Source organism: Acanthochromis polyacanthus, chromosome 6 (genome assembly GCF_021347895.1).
Source record: "Acanthochromis polyacanthus isolate Apoly-LR-REF ecotype Palm Island chromosome 6, KAUST_Apoly_ChrSc, whole genome shotgun sequence".
Lineage (NCBI taxonomy): Eukaryota > Metazoa > Chordata > Actinopteri > Pomacentridae > Acanthochromis > Acanthochromis polyacanthus.
Genome location: NC_067118.1, coordinates 1,530,274 through 1,554,046, shown reverse-complemented (window position 1 = coordinate 1,554,046; position 23,773 = coordinate 1,530,274). Strand labels below are relative to the sequence as shown.

At 41.1% G+C, this 23,773-nt stretch overlaps 1 protein-coding gene across 1 annotated transcript in view; it reads left to right on the top strand.

Moving 5' to 3' along the window:
- LOC127534586 (NACHT, LRR and PYD domains-containing protein 12-like) overlaps positions 1–23,773 on the top strand; it is a 286,575-nt gene that overhangs the window by 228,069 nt on the left and 34,733 nt on the right. The window contains exon 18 of the mRNA XM_051950173.1: positions 13,519–13,692. Within this exon, the coding sequence (XP_051806133.1) occupies positions 13,519–13,692 (174 nt within the window). The remainder of the gene's footprint in view (positions 1–13,518; positions 13,693–23,773) is intronic.

The window sequence follows — 23,773 nt, the reverse complement described above, 5'->3', positions numbered from 1 at the left end:
TGTTCTGTTTGACCAAAAGCATCACAATGTTCTGGTTGTAAAGAAAGAAAAGCAGCAAAGACTTCATTTTATCATGATGGGTTTTTGTTGTGTTTTTTGTCTCCATTCTTAGCCCTTTTACTCTTAAACTTTACTGCTTGGCACTTTTGCACATCCATTTTAATGTCCATGTTGTGTTTTGTCATGACCCTGTCAGTCTGTAACTCAGTGTTGTATTGTTGTATTGTCTAGTACAGGTCCATTAGTGTTGTTTGTCAGTGACTCGGTGTTCTTTTATTTTGTTGTTTTAGGACAGGTCTCTCATTGAGATTATCTGGAGAAATTAAAGTTAAATAAAATTAAATCTCTTTGTAATTTTAGTGCTTCTTTCTGCCTTATCTATATCCAGCTGTTATGTGTGAATTTCTCTGGTGAGGGATCAGTAAAGTTGATCTTATCTTAATCTTCTGGCTTTTCCAGCCCACTCTGTGGAACATACAGGCTACTAAACACCATCATTCTGTTATGGGGAAAAACGCTATGACTTGTTATTCTTCAAATGAATCCATTATTATTGAACATAGTGACAGCTGGACTTGTTGTGGTGGAACATTAACATGCAGAGAGACAACCACTGTGATTAAAATGATAATTCCCTGCAAAAAAAAATATTAGCGCTGCAATATTGTGTGATCCAGCAGCTAAACTTGTGTTTCAGTTTGATTCTACATGCAGTAGTTTGCTGCCTTCGGGTTGCTCTTGTTTCCTGTCACAAAGAAAACATGAACACACTGATAGTGGAAATGGGAAGAATTCAAACAGAGATAATGGTCCAATAACAGGCTGATAGCCACAACCTTTCCTCATGGTTAGACTGCTGTAACTTACTGTACCTGGTATTGGTCCATCCTCACTGTCTGGTCTGCAGCTGCTGCAGAATTCTGCTGCCAGACTTTAAATACAATAACTTCATTAATCCCTGAAGGGAAATTCAATTAATTATAAATAATTAATTATTTTTAACTGACACCAAAACAAAGGATTATTACGTGGGGAAGTCTGAGAACCCAGATGCAGGCACAAAAGCAGACAAGCTGGTTGTAGCAGAAAATGGAACTTTATTTAGAATGAACACAAACCTATGGATGCAAGCTAGGGAGGAACTAGGGATAGGCAGAGATGAAGGACTGAAAGCTGACTAAATCTAATTGGAAAAAAAGGCAAGATTACCAAAATCAACAAAACTCTGGACTAACAACAGAGGGGAAAATCTAAGTAAACCACAAATGAATAAACTAAACTACTCCAACAAAACTGGGTAGTTAAAACAAGAAGGAACAAAACTGAAGGGGAAGGTGAGCAGGTTCAGGAAATCCGGGAAAAGGTGGAACACAAAACAGAGTTTCAGCAGGTTGGAGACAGAATAGAAACAGGTGGGAATCCAAACAGGGAAGGTAAGTCCAGATGGAGGAAATAAACAGGAACCAGTGGGAGTACAGGGGTAGAACTGTGTCCATGAAGTGTGGCGGTGATGCAGAATGAAAGAGTCTATGGTCCAGCAGGGAGTCAGTGACTGAGCTGGGTTTATATAGTGATGGTGTAATTGAAGACAGGTGAGGTAAATGAGCTGATCAGTGCAGGTGAATCACATAGCAGTAATCAGGAGTGCAGGCAGGTGAGAGAGAGTGAGACAGGCAGAAAGACAGAGACCAACAGATGCAGACAGAGGGAGAGACAGAAGTACGAGACAAGGACAGAGATGACATGGGACGAGTGAGGGAGAGATGTAGGGGAGAGAGACCAGAGAGAGAGAGAATAGGGAGAGACAGATGACAGACAGGGAAAAGGAGGAAGAAAGAAGGGAGAAGCACTGAGAAGAACATGGACAGGAGCAGGACCATAACAAGGAAAGCTTTAAACCTGTCCTCCTGAAGTATGTATGAAACCATGCAAGGGTTGGCACCTGGTGACATTTCTGAACCTCTTTGCTCCTCCTCCACCTCAAAGCCTCATATCAGCTTGATCAGACCAACTGCTAATAACTGTTCATGACTGAGGCTGCTGGGAGGTCCAACCTTTACAGTCGGGTCAGAGTCCAAAGCTTTGGAGCAGACTTCCTCTTTCAGTCTGATAATATTTCAAGAAAAACCTTGATGTTCATGTTTTCAATGGCTTTTGGCTGCTCTCAATGGTAAAAAGATTTCATATTTATTTTAAAATTTGATCTTACAAGTTATTATTCTCTTCTGCCTGTTCTAGTATTTTATCGCATTTTATTTTGTTTTACTCATTGATTTGACTAATTTTATATTGTCTATTATAATTTGTTTTGTCTGTCTGCATATGTTTTTTCTACCTATCTGTCAGAAATGTACTATATAAATACATTTCTTCTAATGTCATTTGTCTGTGTGGACAGATGTACTGAGATCTAACTGTTGATGTTGATCCACAGAGTGGAGCAGCAGAACTCAGAGGTTCCCAGAGTTCAGTCTGACCAGCAGCATCACCTGGACTCCATATTCATGGTGAGTTCATGGACAACAAGTTGTTCTCCATCTGTTGTGTTCAGGCGTCTCCATGCTGCTCTTTGTAGACCAGTGGACTGTCAGTGTGTCCAACATGGATCTGATGTTTGGCTCCATGATTTCACTCTGATGGACTCATTCACACATTTCTCTGTTCCAGCTGCTGGAGGACAACATGGTGACTTTTGTGAAGAAAGAGCTGAAGAAGATGCAGAAGGTTGTGAGTCCAGATTACCCAGAATGCTCAGAGAGTCAGAGGGAGGATGAGGAGAAGTTGGAGAGTGATGATGAAGATCAGAGGAGCAGCAGAGAGATGTTTCAGCAGATCACAGTGTTGTTCCTGAGGAGGATGAAGCAGGAGAAGCTGGCTGACTGTCTGCAGAGCAGTAAGAGGATTTGTGTAAAGACTGAAGCTGCTGATCAACAGAACATTTACTAAAGTCTCACAATATCTTCACATCATCAGTCTTTACGAGGATGAACTACTGTAATGTTTACTGTCATTTATTCATTGATCTCATGTTGTTTTTTCATTCAGAACTTGCCGCTGCAGTTTGTAGACGTAAACTTAAATGTGGCCTGAAGAAGAAGTTCCAGAGAGTGTTTGAGGGCATCGCTAAAGCAGGACAGTCGACCCTCCTGAATGAGATCTACACAGAGCTGTACATCACAGAGGGAGGGACTGCAGAGGTCAATGATGAACATGAGGTCAGACAGATCGAAGCAGCATCCAGGAAAGCAGACAGAGCAGAAAGAAGCATCAGACCAGAAGACATCTTTAAAGGCTCACCTGGAAGAGATGGACCAATCAGAACAGTGATGACACAGGGAGTGGCTGGCATCGGGAAAACAGTGTTAACACAGAAGTTGACTCTGGACTGGGCTGAAGACAAAAGCAACCAGGACATCCACTTCATGTTTCCATTGACTTTCAGAGAGCTGAATGTGCTGAAAGACAGAAAGTTCAGCTTGGTGGAACTTGTTCATCACTTCTTCAGTGAAACCAAAGCAGCAGAAATGTGCAGGTTTGAAGACTTCCAGGTTGTGTTGATCTTTGACGGTCTGGATGAGTGTCGCCTTCCTCTGGACTTCCACAACAATGAGGTCCTGACTGATGTTACAGAGTCTACCTCAGTGGATGTGCTGCTGACAAACCTGATCAGGGGGAATCTGCTTCCCTCTGCTCGCCTCTGGATAACCACACGACCTGCAGCAGCCAATCAGATCCCTCCTGACTGTGTGGACATGGTGACAGATGTCAGAGGGTTCACTGACCCACAGAAGGAGGAGTACTTCAAGAAGAGATCCAAAGATGAGGAGCAGGCCAGCAGCATCATCTCCCACATTAAAGCAGCACAAAGTCTCCACATCATGTGCCACATCCCAGTGTTCTGCTGGATCACTGCTACAGTTCTGGAGGAGCTGCTGAGAACCAGAGAGGGAGGAGATCTGCCCAGAACCCTGACTGAGATGTACATCTACCACCTGGTGGTTCAGACCAAAGTCAAGAAGGTCAAGTATGATGGAGGAGCTGAGACAGATCCACACTGGAGTCCAGACAGCAGGAGGATGATTGAGTCTCTGGGAAAACTGGCTTTTGAGCAGCTGCAGAAAGGAAACCTGATCTTCTATGAGTCCGACCTGACAGAGTGTGGCATCGATATGGGAGCAGCCTCAGTGTACTCAGGAGTGTTCACACAGATCTTTAAAGAGGAGAGAGGGCTGTACCAGGACAAGGTGTTCTGCTTTGTCCATCTGAGCGTTCAGGAGTTTCTGGCTGCAGTCTACATGTTCCACTGTTACACCAACAGGAAGGAGAAGGTTCTGGAGGACTTCCTGGGAAAAGACTGGAAAGATGAGGGGAGAGACACTCTGGATGTGTTCCTGAACAGGGTCATGGAGAAATCCCTCCGAAGTAAAAATGGTCACCTGGACCTGTTTGTTCGTTTCCTTCATGGCCTCTGTCTGGAGTCCAACCAGAGACTCTTCGGAGGTCTGCTGGGTCGGACAGAGAACTGTTCAATGATCCAGAGACTCTTAGGAGACCTGCTGGATCAGACAGAGAACCATCCAGAAATCATCCAGAGAGTCATCAACAACCTGAAGAAGATGAACAGTGATGAAATGTCTCCAGACAGGAGCATCAACATCTTCCACTGTCTGATGGAGATGAAGGATCTCTCAGTACATCAGGAGATCCAAGAGTTCCTTCAGTCAAAGAACAGATCAGAGGAGGAACTCTCTGAGATCCACTGCTCAGCTCTGGCCTACATGCTGCAAATGTCAGAGGAGGTTCTGGATGAGTTCAACCTGAACATGTACAGAACATCAAAGGAGGGAAAACGGAGACTGATTCCAGCTGTGAGGAACTGCAGAAAGGCTCGGTGAGTCCAGATGTAATGAACATGATCAGTCAGTGTAGATCAGTTCTTCAGTTCTTCAGATCTTCTCATTAGAACATCTCATTATTCTGAATGTTCCATTTATTTATTCCAAACATAACATGTCAGCTGTGTTTAGTCTCAGATGTTCTTGAGCCGTTTCAAATGCTGTGAAAATGTCAGTCACAAATTTTCTCCTTCATCCTTTACATGCAGTTAGAGGTGAGATCACTGAGCTAAAGACATCTGCTTTTTCTGTTGGAGGACTTTTTATTTGGTTCTGACATTTAGGTCCTGAAATGTAAAATAAATGAATGGATGTCACTGATGAAGCTGGCCGTATGGAAAGAACATTTAAAGAGGGTTTGACGTTAACTTCATGTAAATGAAGTTGACGTTCCATCGTACTGACTCACGTCACACTCTATCAGTAACGTTCATCACAACAACATCTTTGGATGAGCTAATCTATGCAGAACTCTGCTAATCTGAAGGCAAAGTACTTTAAAACAGCAGAAGTCTGTCCATGTAGTGGTGCAGGTCAGTATGGAGCGATTGTGATTTTCTTGTCCAGCACAGAGAAAGTTGCGGAAGCGGTGGAAAAAGGCGCTGATATCCAGGGCACATACACACCTGTGCTTCCGTTGGTGAGTCCTGCTAAGCGAATCATCATCTCCAATGCTCCACCGTTCATTAGAAATGACATTTTAGTGAAAGAACTGTCCCGTTTTGGTCAAGTTGTGTCTCCAATAAAGATGCTGTCGCTGGGCTGTAAATCCCCGCTCCTCAAGCACGTCATCTGTCATCGCAGACAAACGCTGATGGTACTACGGGACAATGAATCTGATCTTAATGTTTCATTTAGTTTCAAAATAGATGGCTTCAACTACATGGTTTTCGCTACATCAGAGACTATGAAGTGTTTTGGGTGCGGTGCAGAGGGACATTTAATCAGGGCATGTCCAGAGCGAGTGGATGGCAATGCGCCCGTGCGTAATTACGCACAGGCTGCTGCTCCTGCAGCGGCCTCCGCCGATCCAAGTGTGGCGGAGCAGGTCACAGAGGCTGAAGTAGATGATCCGGATGTTGTAGCTGCTCCTTCTGTAGAGCCCACGGACGCACCATCGGGCCCCCCGCCTGCAGTGGCGGTTGGAGTACAGACCTCTCCATCGACGTCGATCTCTCTCTCTCTCTCTCTCTCTCTCTCTCTCTCTCTCTCTCTCTCTCTCTCTCTCTCTCTCTCTCTCTCTCCCTCCCTCCCTGTCACCGAATCCTCCAGAGGCCGTGAAACCCCCTGAATCAACCTCCTAATTCCGGTACTCCGTGCCCCCCTGGAAAGCCTCCATCTCCGTTCAGCTGGTTCGTCGTTCCTCCCTGCCTGGATCATCTGTGTCAGCCCGCTCCGTCCTGCCGGCACCAATCCTCCTGGATCTCCGCCCCAATCCAACTCCGTTGCCGCCAGGGATCCAAATACCATCAGCCGCCACACTCATCCCCCTCCACCGGACCGAAGACGGCCGCCGATCCCCGGCTCACCATCCTCGGAACCGAACTCATCTCCAGGTTCACTCCCCTCTCACCTCAGACCCACCTGCCTCCATATTACGTTGTCTACAATAAATTCCCTTTATTGCTTCCATACCTGCCTCGGTGGTGTTCCTCTGCACGGGTCCAGCCTTGTGACCGTTTCAGTGTTTTAATAAGTCTGTTGCTTGTCCTGTGAATACTGCTGCTTTAGGAAACACTACAGCTGGAGCTAAGGTTAACGTTTAGGAAAGGGAGCCTGATGAAAAGGAAACATCAGCTCTACCTGATGGCAGGAGGAGTCTGTGAAAGCTGCACCGGTAAAATAGAAGCGACCTGTCAAATTTACACTGGTAGAGACGGCATCTGGGTCTATTATTGCAAATTTCACTCAGTTTGTGATAACTGTGGAGAATAGGCTACATAACGGCTCTCATGCCAGGAGCATATTATTTAGGATTTTTCCCAGTAACTAGTTAGGCATCATGTTATTTCCAGACATGCTGTTTTAAGTTAACCCGCAACATAAAGTATACCTATTTTGTTTTAAAACATTATTTTAAGCTCTGTGCTCTGTTTTCTGTTGTGGAAAGTTATTCTTACTTTGATTTGCTTGTCTGAATAACTAAGGGGAGTATGGACAGCTCTGGTCAAAAGGTCAGTATAGCATTCAGGACCACGAACAGCTCCGCACAGCCTCAGCCGCAGAGACGGCTCCGCACGGTCAGTGCGCACAGGGATATTTACCAAATCTGAGTCCTCCTCCCGCCGGCTGATGTTTTATCTTAAAGCGTGCACACGCTTTAACATATCGTGCTCACGTTTTAACTTAAACGTGACCACGTTTAAGCTAAAGTGTGCCCACGAATAGTATCTCGTGAGCACGAGTTATATTTTTTTTCGTCCGTGGCACGTTAGGGGCTCCGTAGTATTGGGACCATGGAAAAAGTGCCAAGAAAGTGAATTTCACTCCACTACGCTGGATCTACGTGTTCAATGCATTTTTTTCATAGACAATACCCTTCGAGACTCTGGGTTAACAGTTCCATTTGTCCGAACTTTGTCACCAGCCAGAAATGTATCTTTATGAGAATACCCAAAAAACGAAAATCTGGTGCTGCTGTTTTTGCTAAATCGGAATAATGGCAAAAATGGAATAAGACAAAAAAAATAAATGCACAAAAGGTCAGAGTCATTCACAAGTATGGTATAAAACATTTATTCAAATACGACAGTGTCTCTGAATATGAAAATATAGATTAATACACATACAAATACGTTGCAGACTCTCATACATAAGTTTGTGTGCCCTCATGCTGCGGTTGTACTGATGACCACTGATCACCCCAGTGATGGATCCTGGGGCATCAACTTCTGACTCAATGAGTAAATCTTGCAATCCTGCATCACCAAACCTTTTTCCTAAAATACCTTGGAAAGACATGCATGTATGAAACTCACCTAGTCGAATCACTAACCGCTTCATGAAATCGTCATTTTTCCAGCGGATTTGTTGAGCTTTGGCATATATAGCTTGGTCAAAAACTAATACTACCTGGTCCAGTTCTAGCTGATCATCAACTGCAACACTTCTCTTCAGAATTGTGTTCACAGTTGACATCTCTGTCAGTGAAGCCTCAATGACTGGAAGATAATACAATGCTGACTTTTGCAAAGTCGCATTACATTGAAGCATTGTATGGAAACCTGTCCAGATTGGCACTGTGCATGCTTCAGCATCTGCATACTTCAATAAAACATATGCCAGTTCAGTTTTGGCAGCCGACACAGTATTCAACCTGTATGTTTCTGCCTGCAATGGAACGCTTTCCTTGTGAGAACCTCTGTGGCCCTTGTCTTTTAGACTGTTGGTAGTGTTCTACAGGGATGCTAGGAGGTGCTTTGAATGTGTAAACTGCCTTCTGTAGCGGCAGTCTGTCTGATCCTGACTCATTTCAGTGACAGAACTTTGTAGGATAATGCCATTTGTATGGTGAGTGGTTCCACCACCAGACAGTGTCTCCTCCCCAAAATCAATGTTGTCCCACACCAGTATTGTAGGCACCTTCTTTGAGAAACCCTTTGGGATTTTGTCTCTATTCTCTCGCAGTTGTAGTTCAGCTCGGCTAGTGTCTAGACTGAGTACTGTGTTCCATGAAGCACAATGTCCTAGTCTACTCAGCAATGACAAAAGATTAGATGATCCTGTTAAATGGCGTACAATTAGCCCAAGGCACAATGACTTTGGTGTCTGCTTTCGACCTTTAGATGCAAGGTAAACAATGTCTTGACAAACGGATGGAACTTTTAGCCTAACATCATCGGGAATATCAACATAACCCACTCCTGTTGCCTCTTCTGATGTCCCTATAATCCATGCAATTAGATTATATAGTTCTTCTGGCACAACAGATTGAGCATCAGACACATTTAAATTGTCAGCGATGGGAGGCCAGGGGCATGTCATACCTGGAGAGTCCCTGAGAACCCTCTTTAAGATCAAGCCTGCACTGTACAGTGTCCTTGTGACATCAGGAGTATTCTGTCCAGATGTTGTGCTAGCCATGTGTTCACTGTCACTTTCAGTTTGGCTTTCAGCTTGGCTTACCTCAGTGGACTCAGTAGATGTACCTGACTGTGGAGGTATCTTTTGTAATAGTCTATCAGCTGACAGTGTCTCAACAAAAACAAGTTCACTGATGTTTCTCTTGGCAGGGCAGTGGAAAGTGAGCTGCGGGAAGTCACGGTCAGCCGCCTCTTCAGTAGATCCTGCCTGAAACACAAAAAATATGGGGAAAGATGAGTATGTGTGTGAGCATGCACGTGTGTGTTTACATAAACATACGCACATACCCTTTTTTGTGAGAATAAGTCAATAACAATTAACCCTGTAGTATTTACTTTTTTTCTTTACAAGAATCGTGAGAGAGACACACGATATTTCGGTTACCTGTATTCTGAAGCATCAAGACCCTCTTGATTCTTCACTATGTCCACAAATGTCTTTCTTAGCTTGTCCATTCGCAGCACTTCCTGGTCAACTATAATCCTTTGACGGGTGATAGTTTCACAGAAGAAATTGTAGCTGTCAGTGAATGGTGTTTCAGTTCTGAAAAACACACACACACACACACAAACCATGTGTAAACTGTTGCAGCCATGTCATATTTACATAATCATCCAATCAAGATTATCTAAGCCTGTCTATTCCGCCAATTTTTCCTGAATAAAATTATCAAATAGGTTTTTGGAACGACAGTTAAACAAACTAAAGACTATGTTGTTTGTCAATGCCTCATTTTGAAATGTACAATGTGTAATAAAATGTTAATCCATCGTAATAACTCACGCTTCATCTGGGGTTGCAGTACTTGTTTCCATAGGCCTTGACAAAAACTTTGTGTACTGTGCGTAACAGGTCCTGTGGTACCGCACCTCCAGGGCCACACAGTCTTTTTCTTTAATGTGCAAAAGCACGCTGGTGCAAATCCTAGTCCGCCCGTGTAAATATCACTACGCCACAGTAAAAAAAAGACTGACACAAAAACGCTAATTATTAAAAAATGACTGGAAACGGTGAGTAGAAACTTTTTTTGGGGTACTAATTAGCAATAGATATATCTTATAAAGCAGAGTTCATGTAGATCTACATGAGTGGAACGAAATTCACTTTCTTGGCACTTTTTCCATGGTCCCAATACAGCCTATGAAGTCACTAAGTCATTCTGCCATTTTGCTGACAGCATCAACTGCTTTGGGGTCTAAATGATGGTGATGATGAAAGGATGCAGTTGTTGTGCAGCAGCTGGATGCAGGCAGCAGGTGTATTAGAGGTGGTGGAGCCTCAGGCTGGATGCTACAATTAAGGTGAAGTCAGTAGAGCTCATGGTCCCACTGGAACTTTTTAAAGTGTTTCAAAAGGAGGATTTGCTGGATGCACAGAAGAAAGTAGTTCCAGCAGCAGGAATGTGAATGTCCTGTTTCCAACCTGTCAGACTGAAATCCATCAGCAGAAAGTTTCTCTAGAGTGACATGTTTTAGTCTGTATTTGAACCACTGATGTGTCCAAATGTTCTGCTTCAAATGCATGAAGGAAATCTGAAGTGTTTTTCATAATAACATGTTTTGTCATTTATGTCTCATAACAGACTTTATAACTGTGGACTCTCAGAGAGTCACTGTGAAGTCGTGGCCTCAGCTCTGAAGTCCAACCCCTCCCATCTGATAGAACTGGACCTGAGCTTCAACAACCTGCAGGATTCAGGAGTGAAGCATCTTTGTGATGGACTGCAGAGTCCAAACTGTAAACTGGAGACTCTCAGGTCAGTTCACTGTCTGTTGATGCTTTTTCTATATATTCAGCTACATGGAACTTTGGTGGACTTTGACTTGATTAGTGTCAGTCAGAAGCTGAAGCTGATGTTAGTGTGAGCTGATCTCATGAAGTGAATCCTTCGTTTTTTGGTCACTGTCAGTGTGGAGACCGGTGGCGTGGAGAGTAGAGTTCTGTAGCGTTATGTTGATTTTACTCGGATTTTAATGCAATAACTTTGATTAATTAGTTCCAGAAAAAATACCACCTTAAAAAAATAATGCATTTAATTTAATCCCACCTTTCTCAGTTCCATAATTTCTGTCACACCAGAAACACTGAACCTAATGAACCTAAAGTCTGTTTTCCAGTCGTGAACAAGATGCACAGGAAGCAGAGTGAATCAGCCACAAGAAAGTTTGGTGAACAGTGATGGAAGACCAGACCTCATTGAGCTTGTTGGCTGGAAAATGTTCTTTTAAAAATCTTACCGATGGCAGCTTGGATAAAAGCGTAGTTTTAGTTTTCTGATCACTGCAGCACTTAAAGTCGACAGATCACTTCAATGTAAAACATGTTGCTGTTAGCACCAGAGCTAACGTTAGCTATGACAGTCCTGGTACCGGCAAACAGTGTAGCCATCCCATAATAGACCACTTTTCAAGACATTGAATGTGCTTGAGTGAACAAAAAAATCTTCTAATGTTAAATGTAATTGCTCTAATGTCACTTTGAGTTTGCAGTAATCTGTGAATGTAGCAGACAGATGAAAAATGTAGATAAATGTAAATGAAACAAACATTTTAGTTTTTTAAGTTCACGTATATGTCTATTCATCTATTCAATTGTCAACCAAAATTTATTTGAAATTTTGTAAAATTTAATTTTAACTTTACTTATTGTGTCAGATAGTTATTTGACAAAAATGCCATAAATGGAGATTAAACAATCACAAAGCCTCTAATTAATTAATTGTCTTATTGTCGTCCCACCACTAATTTGACTCCATTATTGTTTAAGTTGAGGTTTAAAAGAAATATTTGAACTGCTGCTGTGTAAAGGAAATACTGCTGTTAAAAAGTACCTTATTATTTTAAAGTGTTTACAAACCAAATCTTATTGCATTTTGTTCATAAATCAGGACTATTTTTGTTTGTCAAGTGACGTGAACCAGAGTTCTGTTTTGACTTTTGCTGCTCATTACAGCAGGGCCGTGCAGAGGCCTTTGGAGGGGCAGGTGCTCAAAGTTTAAAGGGGGCACATGGAGCATGAATGTGAAACACCGTACAGAAACATACCTGATAATTCCAGCTGAATTGTAGGAACCTATATTCATGTAGAATATAACATGGAAGCAGTGGCACAATGGTTAAGTCTCTGGACTGCTGATTGGAAGGTCAGTAGTTCAAACCCTCATATGGCCACCATCAAGTCCTTCAAATTGTTATTTTAAAGTTGAATTTAGATCCCCATTAGACACTGGCCTGTTTAACTGTGGCTACTCTTCCTGGAGTCCTTGCTTTTAAATTTCATACCTTTTCCAGACATTTACTGTATAGACATGGATTTGCTCCATGATGCTGATTTATAATCTGCCCTTTATTATTCATAGTGCTAATAATAAAGTTAAAAAAAGAAACATAAATCATGTATTTAAATGTGTTTGTGCTTTTATTCAGTTTGACTATCCACTTTGCACAAGACAGCAAAGGTATAAAAGTTCTATATTTTATATTTCTGCATATTATATTGAATTTGTCTATTTATACAAATGTTATAAACAAGTACTGATATCTTTAAATGAGAGGTTGAGAAAATCACAATTCAGATTCTTCTATTTATTATTGTTATTGTATTTATACTGCAATAGTCCAAAATGATGTGAAAATGCATGTCCATAGTTTTAGTGAAATAAATAACCTCTGCCTCATTACCTCTCGAAACAGGAAACACACTGCAGCTCACTGACAGTAAAATAATACATCTCTCTGATGCACTTTGCCCATGACAACAGAAACATAGAGAAAGAAAAAGAAGCCTGGCATACTTTATCCTCTCAGCACTGTGTGGTTAACTAGCAGCTAGAACTGATGAGAGGTGTGTTAGAGTCAGACACACACACAGGATGCTCACTTCACTTCATCAGTCATCTTGCTAAAATACACCGTACTCAAAGGAATAACGCTGCAGAACCTCCTCACTGGACCATCAGGACCATCAGTTGTTGAAGTCCTCCCTCGGGTCTCTGGTTTCTAGACGAGCAGCGCTGAGCTCAGGACACGTCAGAGAGAGACGTAGATCATGTGACTATGGAGGGGAGATCTGAATTATTAGATTATTTAGATTATTACACACACACACACACACACACACACACACACACACACACACACACACACACTTACACTTACACTTACACTTACAAATAAAAAACTAAATTAAATAAACTAAAATAGAATTAAAAAAATACAACTTTGACAAAAAGGCACTTTGAGCATCAAGGCAAAATGTGCAGGTGCTTCAGCCCCCCCACCCCCCACCTCTGCACATGCCTGCATTACAGCTTGATGTGTGGACATGAATAGGTGGATGGATGTTGTGCTGACATGTGGATGATGTGTGTAGAAGGCTGACATGATGATGATCCACAATAACAGAAGGACAAAGTCACTCTGCTGCTTTTAGAGAAAAGCTGATTGATGAGGACAAAGTAATGTTGATCTGCACATTCAGAACCTGAACACATCTGATGGATCATCAATGATTTTATACACATCTTTTATTCTTTATTCAGCTTGGAGTTCTGCAGTTTGTCAGAGATCAGCTGTGATTCTCTGGTCTCAGCTCTGAAGTCCAACCCCTCCCATCTGGAACATCTGGACCTGAGCTACAACAACCTGCAGGATTCAGGAGTGAAACATCTGAGTGGTTTTCTGGAGAGTCCAGACTGCATCCTGAAGACTCTGGGGTCAGACATCATGTTTTCTTTGTGTGCTGAGATGAATGTGATGTAAAGTTGTGGTGACTCTAAACTGCAGCCATCAGGCTGATGTTCTACTGATCCACACTGAGGATCTTCATGGTAACGTCTGTTTTCTTCTTCTCTGCTTTAGTCCTTGGACTGTGGCAGAGAAATGTTGAGCTGCACATTTCAAAGCTGAATAAAAGCAGAAAAATCCTCCAGTGAATAATTGACTGTGAAACTCTGACACACGTGATCTTCAGCTCATATCTGACCTCATGTTTCTCTTTCATTCAAAGTGACAGCAGCAACTAGCAGCTGTTTTTATTCCTGATGAAGCTTTCAGGTGTTTCACTGGTTTAGTTTATCAAATGTTGTAAACAGTTTGTCAGAGCTGAAGGTGACGTCTTCAAATGTCTGGTTTTGTTCCAGCAACAGTCCAGAAGCACAAATATTCAGTTTAATGTGACAGAAAACAGAGAGTGTTGACAGTGGACAAAGTGGAAGCAGTTTGATGTTTTTACTGGATAAATGAGTGAAACCATGATGTAAATGTTTGAAAGCTTTTGTTCATGGACTCATCAAACAGTGGACTGATAGTTTGAGCTGTAATTGAAGCAGTTTTTCATCCTGAGAGACAGAAACTAATATTCAGCATCTGCTGGTTCAACACTTGGATGAAGCCATGTGATGTTTGAGAAAGTGAAATGTTGAAATCCAAGATGCAGCCGTTTGATTTATCTGCTGATGAAACATGAAGCTGATCCATCAGTTGTTGAATGAGCAGAAAATCCAGCAGCAAAAGTTGTGACAGTTGATGAAGAGTTGAAGTCATTTATCAGGAGCAATGGGAACATTTCCTGCTTCACTTTCTGCTGATTTTCTTCTTTTCTCTGGTTTGAGTCATTTGAAAGTGAAGATGTTTGTGTTTGAGAAAAGAGTTTGAAGACGTCACCTGGTCCTCTGAAAACTGTGATGGACACTTTCCACTATCAGTGACAGATGGATGAAGAATGAAATGATGTGAATGTAGAGTCCTGATGGAAACGTCTCCATGGTTCCAGAACATGAAGATATTTTAGAGTCTGGAGCCTCATTTTGTCCACGTTTCCTTCTTGTGTGTTTGTGTGACTGTGAGCAGAAAGTGAAATAAATGTCAGAGTGTTTTTCCTTGTGTTTGTTGCTCAGCATGAGTTTGTGTGGATGGAGCCACTGGTGGAGCTGCAGAGTATCAGAGCTGAAGTCACTCCGTCTTTATTGAAGCAGCAGCATGTTGTCATTAATATTAATGAGAGTTCTTCTTCACTGCTTCTGTTGGACTGTTTGAAGCTGCATCCTGTTGGCTTCAGCTGTTTGGAGTTTCCATTTTGTAAACTTGGACCTTCTGAAGCTTTTCAGCTCTGAACTCATGATGAAACTCTGAATGATTTCAAGCAGGAACTTTGTCTCCTCAACTCACATCTTTTATTTCTATTCAGTTTGATTTGCTGCAGTTTGTCAGAGATCAGCTGTGATTCTCTGGTCTCAGCTCTGAAGTCCAACCCCTCCCATCTGATATTTCTGGACCTGAGTGGAAACAACCTGCAGGATTCAGGAGTGAAACATCTGAGTGGTTTTCTGGAGAGTCCAGACTGCATCCTGAAGACTCTGGGGTCAGTTCACTGTCTGTCTGTTACTGTTGTAGATCTAAAGTGTTTAATGACAACTGAAGCTCATTTATGTTCAACAGAACTTCCATCCATGAAGCTGTAAATCTGCTCTGGTTCATATTTTCAGTTTTTTGACCAAAATTCAGTTTGTTGTTAGAAAGGTAGAATGATAGTTGTTTAATTAAATGAATGTTTGTAATTTGCACTAAAGAGTCACATCTGGATCCAGAAGATCCTCTGAACTCAGATCAGTTTATACAAAGTTTACTGACTGAAGTAGAAATATTTCTTTGGTTTGTGTTGAGTTGAGTTTTATTTGACTGATCCTGATCCTGTTGATGATGCAGCATGTTATTGATGTGTGGACATGAATAGGTGGATGAATGTTGTGCTGACATGTGGATGATGTGTGTAGAAGGCTGACATGATGATGATCCACAATAACAGAAGGACAAAGTCACTCTGCTGCTTTTAGAGAAAAGCTGATTGATGAGGACAAAGTAATGTTGATCTGCACATTCAGAACCTGAACACATCTGATGGATCATCAATGATTTTATACACATCTTTTATTCTTTATTCAGTTTGTGGAGATGCAGTTTGTCAGAGATCAGCTGTGATTCTCTGGTCTCAGCTCTGAAGTCCAACCCCTCCCATCTGGAACATCTGGACCTGAGCTTCAACAACCTGAAGGATTCATCAGTGAAACATCTGTTAGATCTTGTGGAGAGTCCAGACTACATCCTGAATATTCTGAGGTCAGTAGAAGGTTCCATCAGTCTCTGCTGCTTCCAGCAGTTTTCTACTAAACACAGTCAGTATCAAAGCAAAGATCCAGTGTCTCCTGTAAACCTGCAGCTTCTCAGTGAAGCTGTGAGAGCAGAATGGAGACAGAAACACAGAGACAGCAGTCAGCCAATCAGAGGAGCCACAAGCTTGTTGTCATGGTGTGTTTAGCCACATGTCCACTAGATGTGATTTTCTTGCATGTAAACGAACTGCATCTGAAAATCACACTCATGGTGGACGTCACTAGAGAGCCACAAAATTGTCACATGACAATGTTTGAGCTTCAGTGAACAGCTGCTGCACAGCTTATTTCTCACCTCAGATGCTTTCAGAAATACTTTTTGCTGAAGATTTTTATAATAAAAGAGAAAGTTTGCCACCAAGCCGCTGTGTTTTTCCGACTTGTCTGCCGGACCATCAAGCTGAAAGCTCGGTCACATGACCACGTAGTGATCAGCTGTTGCTCGAGTGCTGTCATGTGACAATGTTGTGCTCTGCTACTGACCGCCCACCATGAGAGTGATTTTCAGATGCGTTGTGTTTACATGCAGGAAAATCACATCTAGTGGACACTCACCTTTAGGTTTCATGGTCCAGGGGCTGACCAATAGCAACAGATCTATCAACCAATCATGACATGTTTTTTTGTCTGTCATGATTTGTCTCGTTTCATCCAGTGGGTGTCCTGAGTAACACTAGACAGACAGGCCAGATGCTAATTAGTTTTTCACACCTCTGTAATGCTCTAGGTGTGAAGTCTCATGCCCCTCTTGCCCCACACACCCACCCCCCAACCCCACATCAGGATCTGTTTACAGCAATTTCCAGCACAGACAAACCTGGAGTTCACAGCCTGTGAACTGCTGATAACTGCCATGAACTTGGTAGGTTTTCTGTAATTCACAGGACTGATAGTCTGGCTTTTCATGCAGTGTGTGAGCTTGGAGCTCAGTGTGTTCACTCCAACACGTTAACATGAAGCCGCTGCTCTGAACACGACTGAAGTCCTGATGAGCTGCTGATCAAACTCATTGATCTCCTCTGCTCTTTCTTCTTCTCTCTGCAGATGGAAGTGATGCTGATCAGGACGGTGTTTGTGCTGAGAGGATGAAGTGTGTCCTGATGATCCAGATGTTGAAGCAGCAGCAGCTGGTGTGTAGAGACTCTGACTGGACCATGTTACTGCACTGTAAAACATCAGGAATTCATTCAGTCACATCAACTCATCTGTTCTAGTTTACTTTAGAGAAATACAGGAGTTTTACTAATTACTAATTATTTGAACTTAAAATGTCTCATTTTTCTTTTCAGACCACTTTAGAACTTAAAAACATGAATTTGTAGAACTTGAGGCATTTTTTCTTCAAATATTGAGTTGAATGAATGAACAGCTCAGAGTTCACTCAACTCATGAAATTAAGTTCACAAGAAACAAAACAAACACAGATTTCCCCGTTAATGTTCACATGATACCATGACTGTAAAAAATGATCATTATTTTACAACCAGTTCTGTTTGTTTTGTTCAATTACAAACAATATCTAGTAAAATCCCAGAAAAGTATTAACTTCCATGTTCAACTGTAAATAATGTCCACATCAATAGGGTTAGGTATTTTAATAAATAGTCATTTGTTCTTTAACAACATTTTTACTTTATTTTAATCAGCAACAAGTCAGATTATTTTACAGATATTTGTCCTCATTTTAAAGACTATTTATGTTTATTAAAGATTGAAAATGAGAAATATTTTAACACTTAATTGACATTTTTGCTGTGTTTTGTTAAATTACAGATAATCTGGAATAAAATCACAGAAAAAATGTTCATTTATTCAGAATGTTTGCTGTAAAAAACTGTAGAATAATGTGAACATTAAAATTCACTATTTTAATAAATGTTCATTTGTTCTTTTATACCATTTAACTCTCACACTCTTGTTTATTGAATTTAAATCAGCAAAAAATATCATTTTTCCAGAATCTGAAGGACAAACTATGTATATGTATACGATATATATTAATTCTATTAAAGGCAGAAATGATTCCAAAGCATTCCACTGTTTGATTTGACAGTTTTGCAGGATTTAGTTCAATTACAGATAATCTGTGTAAAATGATAAAAAGTGTTAATTTCTACAATTTTAGAATCTTTCTTTTTCCAACTAGTAAATTGTTGTTGTACAATGTGTGACCAATAAAAATGACTGTTTTCCTGTTTTCACCTCAACAACAACTATTCCAATAAGTGACAGATGTTTTCTGTCATTTTCTCACTTTCTCCACTTCTTAAATGTTGTGTTTCTCTCTTCAAACATTTCCTCTGGCCTCCTTGCTGCCAGATGTTCACCGTTCCTTTCCACATATTTTTTCCAGTGTGGAGGTTGATGTCAGGTTGCAGAGTGTGCAGTAAGTTTCAGGATGTTTGTTTCAGTGCAGGATTAGATTTGACTTTTCTTTCTATTTCCAGCTGCAGTCAAACTTGTTGATCTTCTCTACCTGCAGCACATTGAGCTGATGAGAACAAAGTGTCCTGGAAACATGTCAGCTGAAGCCTTGGTGTCCAGAGAGAGTTTAATGAAGCACATGTGAAGGATTTTTACAGCATCACGTAGAAATCCAGTTTAGTCCTCAAAGGTCCAGAAGCAGCTTGTTGAGCTCAGAGTTCATATTTAATGTCAACATCCTTTGACCTTTCTGAGCTCCACTAAATGTTTCTGCTACTTTCTCTCTTCTTCACCTTCAGCTGGTTCCTGGTGTGTAGAAGCTTCCAGATCAATAATATTCTTTGTCTTCTATGCTGCTGCTGCTTCCTTGAAATCCCAGTGATGATTTTCATCTGGACTGAAATCCAGGACTGAGACGCCCCTCCAGGACTTTCCAGGAAGGATTCCTGAAGCAGGCTTTGGTGGACGTTTGCTTTGGATGCTGGTCCTGCTGAAAGTCCAGTGAGCTTCAGTTTCCTCACATTGTTCTTCTAAGTGTCCTGGTGTTGGAGAGAATCCATGATGCTGCTCACACGCTCCAGTTTAGCAGCTTCAAAGCCACCAACAGGACTGTTGATGCTGTTCTTCTGGTCCTTCTGCCTCCAGACGTTCTGCCCAAACAGTCCACTTTAGTCTCATCAGTCCATCAGACTCCCACAACTCTGCTTTGTTCCACACATGAAGAGCTTGTTGTTGAGTGTTGTCAGACTTTATTTGCTGCCTTCATCAGGTCCTGCAGCTCTTTGTCACTTATCAGACTTTTTATCAGCTGCTGCTCTTAAACTTGTGCTTCCTCTTTGGAGGAATTTTTCTCTTTGTTCCACAAACAGGAAGGTTTTACAGCAGGTGTTACGGTTTGGGGCAAGAACAAACCCAAATGAGAGTCGCACAGAGCAGACGGCAGGCAGAGCGACAATTAAACAGGTTTTATTCACAAAAACTAACAAACTATGATGCCAACTATGAGCAGAAACTCCCAACCGGAGAGGGAGGGGGGAAGGCAGGATGGAGGGGACGACAGCCAGAGTGGAGGCATGTGCCGGCGCTCTGCAACTGGGGAAGCACGGCTGCAGCAACCAGGAATGACGCCGGTGTGGTGCCAAAGTAGTTCCCCCCCATAGAAAGTGTATCTCTTGCTGCAGGAGCGCGCATGCATTTGGAAGGGTGGAGCTCTAATCCCATGTTTAGATATCAGCGTAGATTATGAATAAAACAAAATGTGGATTGTTCAAAGATGTTTGCTAATGCAGCACGTGACATTTCTACCTAAATAAATGCTTTTGCTGTACATTGCGTGTTGCCCAATGAATAATATTCACAGCGCTGCCTAACAATGTCTTTTCCTTCTCCTTTTGTAGGAAAGCGTCATGTTGCTGGGCAATCAGCCTGCTAACTAAACGTAGGCTCAATACTCTCTGGGTGCTAGATTCAAATGTGCTGTAATTCATTGGTTAGGATCAATCTGTCCAACTTCTGATCCAGTAAAACCAACACCACTGTGAGCATTTGAACACACTGCCACACTCAATTCCACCTTTTTCACTGGAATTATAGACTCTGATGAATTTACTGCAGCACTGCCAACAACACTTGTTGCTGTAACTCACTTTCCTTTCCACAGGGTGTCTTATCTTCAGATATTTTTTTAATTCCCCCTCTGTTGATCATCAGAACTTCATAGCATTTATTCAGAAATTCTCCACACAGACAAATGATGATACAGGAGGATCTAGCAGAACATTTTTTGAGGGGGAGACACATAATTACAGCCTGATTGACTGCGTCTGCTAGAAAATGTACCCCCCTCTATATTCCTCAGGTGATGTACCAACATCATGTGGTTTATTCTGCAGACATTTGTGGTCATGCACAACAAAACTTGTGACTTAGGACTAGTTTCATGAATCACAGCTAAAGTTATAGGGGGATACACATTATTTCAGCCTGATTGACTGTGCCTGCCAGAAAATGTATCCCTCCTCTATAATGAAAGTTTCTCAGGTGTCTACATGTGTAGAACACGTGATTCTTCAATCAATTCTGCAAATGACACAAGGTCAGCCTTCAGCATTTTGGAGCAGGTCGAGGATCGGCATCATCAACCTTGATTTTGTCAATTAAAAAGAGTTAGCAATGAATCCTACAGATTACAAACTCATTGTCCAATATGAAGCTAAAAAAGAGTAACCCCTCAAAGTTCACCAAGACGGAAAACTTATTACTTCAAGGAAAGTTTCATCTGTATGACACTGAAGGTAAGACCAACGACGTCATAACCATTTCACAAATGTGACAGAATAAACACGGAACAAATAAAATAGTCTAAAATCACATCTGAAGCAGTTTCTGTCTGTCATGATTAAATTATACAGGACTCTATGTCTCATCATGTTTTACAAATAATATTGAAATCTTAAAGTTGTTGGTATGTTTTGCAAGATCAAACCTTTGTAATCTCTGCAGTCAGACTAACATGAAGGCTTTTTTTCAAGCATCATCTGAAAGCGTATCATATAATAACGCATACCATCCAGTATGGATCATGCATTTAAGAGCAGCAGTTTGTGAAATACTGCTCCTTTTCCTCTCATTATTTAGGAAGGGAGCTTTATTATTGGCGACACAAGGGTACTGCAAAAGCACTGAAAACCAAAGTGGTGTGTGGGGCTAATGAGGCCAATGAAACCTTTGTGGATTTTCATGCAAGTCCCACTGGGGCAGACTGTGTCCAGACAGAAATGAGAGATGCTATCTCCAAAAGGTTTTATTGAGCGGGGATGTCAGTGGATATCAACAAGTGGGTAAGTCAGCCCTAAACTGAAACCACATGGAATTACTATGGAATAGGGTCATGGAAGAAAAAACTGTTTCTCCTAAGTTCTTTTTTTATTTTGCTCAGATTCTATCATAAAAAATCCTCATGGTATTAAGTGTACATGTGCTTTTTTAAAAAGCGCTACTCAAGCATAATATGTCATCATCAGGTTTCCCAGTGTTCAGGTAAGCAGTGACTCTATTAAAAAGCACAGAATTCATTCCATCAAGGTGAGTTCAGTCCAAGAAGGCAAAAATGTTTTTAAATCCATAGAAACCTCAGAAATATTTATCTCAGTACAAAAATGACAGAAAAGATGCTCTGAGTGCATTTTTTGTATCACAAGTAGTTAGTCCTCAATGTTCTTCTAAATCAACATACAAGGCAGTATTCATTCATGCAGTTTGTTGAATAAAATGATAAGTTGCCCCAGCAGCTGTCCCAGCAGCCACAGTCCACCCAAATTCCATACGGCCATTACAGCCAGCAGAAACACCAACATATACCCAAGCTCTGACAGACAAATGGAACATTTTCTCTGTCACTTGCTTTTTTCCCCTCACTTAATTTTCTTCATCATTTTCTCATTATTCTGATAGATGTTAAGGATGCTTGGGCAGGAAAAGAAGTCCATGCCCTCCTCTCCAAAACTGGGGCATCCAAATGATATTACTGGGACATTAACAGAGTTGGTCCTGACATGGAGCTGGAAAAGCAGCTCTAATATTATTGAACTTTATTTTTGCTCTATAGATAGATCGGTTTTACAGCTTTACAAGTCATCTTTGAAACAGTCAATGTATTTTTAGAGTCAAAAAGTCTGATCTTATGTGCTTGAATTGTTCTTCCAGGTAATCAGTGCATATTTGGCTGTCATAGTGTGTGAACACAATCAGCAGAATCCTGCAAAAGCAGCATTCATTGATTCATTAGCTGTGACTGCAATGTGGCAGAAAAGGACTCAAAGAATCAAGGTATGCATTGGTATGATGAATGTTAGGGATTTTCACTCACATTTCAATAGATCTGAAATGTAAAAGCTAAAAGGAAAGCTAATGCTTTCAATATTTCAAATCCATGTATTGTAAATCTTTATGTTTCAGATGTCAGGAGATATTGTGCTTGAAACTGTTTCGTTGTAGGAATCCATATTTCTAATTGATTTTTAATGTGCAATTCATAATTGGATCAAATGATTCTATTTTATTATTCCATTCAATGTTAGATTAAACCCCTGGAGTATGACATTATTCTGGAAAATCACTGGACACTTTCAGTTAAAATATCAATAAAACATAAAAAGAGTCAATCTACTAATGCAGTACTTGGTATAAAATAGAGCAGGTGAAGAAATAATGTCTGATTCTTTTTTCATGGAAACATACTTGTAGGTCATCTACCCACAAGAAAACAATCCTTGTACTTGGATTCTCTGGGGGAGTTGAAGGAAGCCATTAAAAAATGTTTGGACACAACAAGGTGAGGCTCCTTGTTTTAAAAGCATGCTAACAGACATGTCAACTATCGCTGCAAAACTGCTACACATTTATGGAAGATCAATGTAGAAATGATTCTTTTATTTCTGTTGGGCTTTCATGAGAAAAAAAGGCTGTAATTGTTCAAGGTGGACATGCGGTACTGTACAACACACAAAACAATGTGACAGTACATGGTGTGGAGTCTTTGCACTGAAAGTATGTTTGCTTTGCAGAGCAATGTCATCATCCTCACATTTAGAAACTGGAACACGACTGTCCTTTTTTGAACCAAGACAAATAATATTGCACTTTTTTCAGATGTCTAAAAGTCAGAAGTTGTGAACTTCCAGCAGGTTAATATCTCTATATGGTGACAGATAAGCTCATAATTACTAAGAGGCACAGCTTAACGTTCTGTTCAAATGTCTTTTTCTGTTTGCACAATGTCTCTTGCAAAAGGAAGACACAAGTTTTTCTGCCACAAAAGAGGTGATAAACAGACACAGAGTGGAAATCACTGTTACTCTTCTCCTGGAAACTGCGCGGAGATATTTTGGTATTTCATAGACTTGTCCATAAAAATCCTGTCAAATGTTACAGTTCTAGTAAATACTACCTAAATATGAAGAAAGTTTGGATGCATGACAACATCACACATGCTCTTATTTTTTCTGTCCTCTTTGTTTTTTTACCAGATGAGCTGACAGACAGATGTCACTTTTGTGGGGAACAGGAACATGAGTCAGTAACAGTCATCTCTAAATCTGAAATGGAATACTCTTTTGATCATGGGAATTGTCTTTAATGCTGATGTTAGATTCTTCTCTTATACCTAGGACTACTGTTTGATTTCTACCTTGGCTCCACTTGA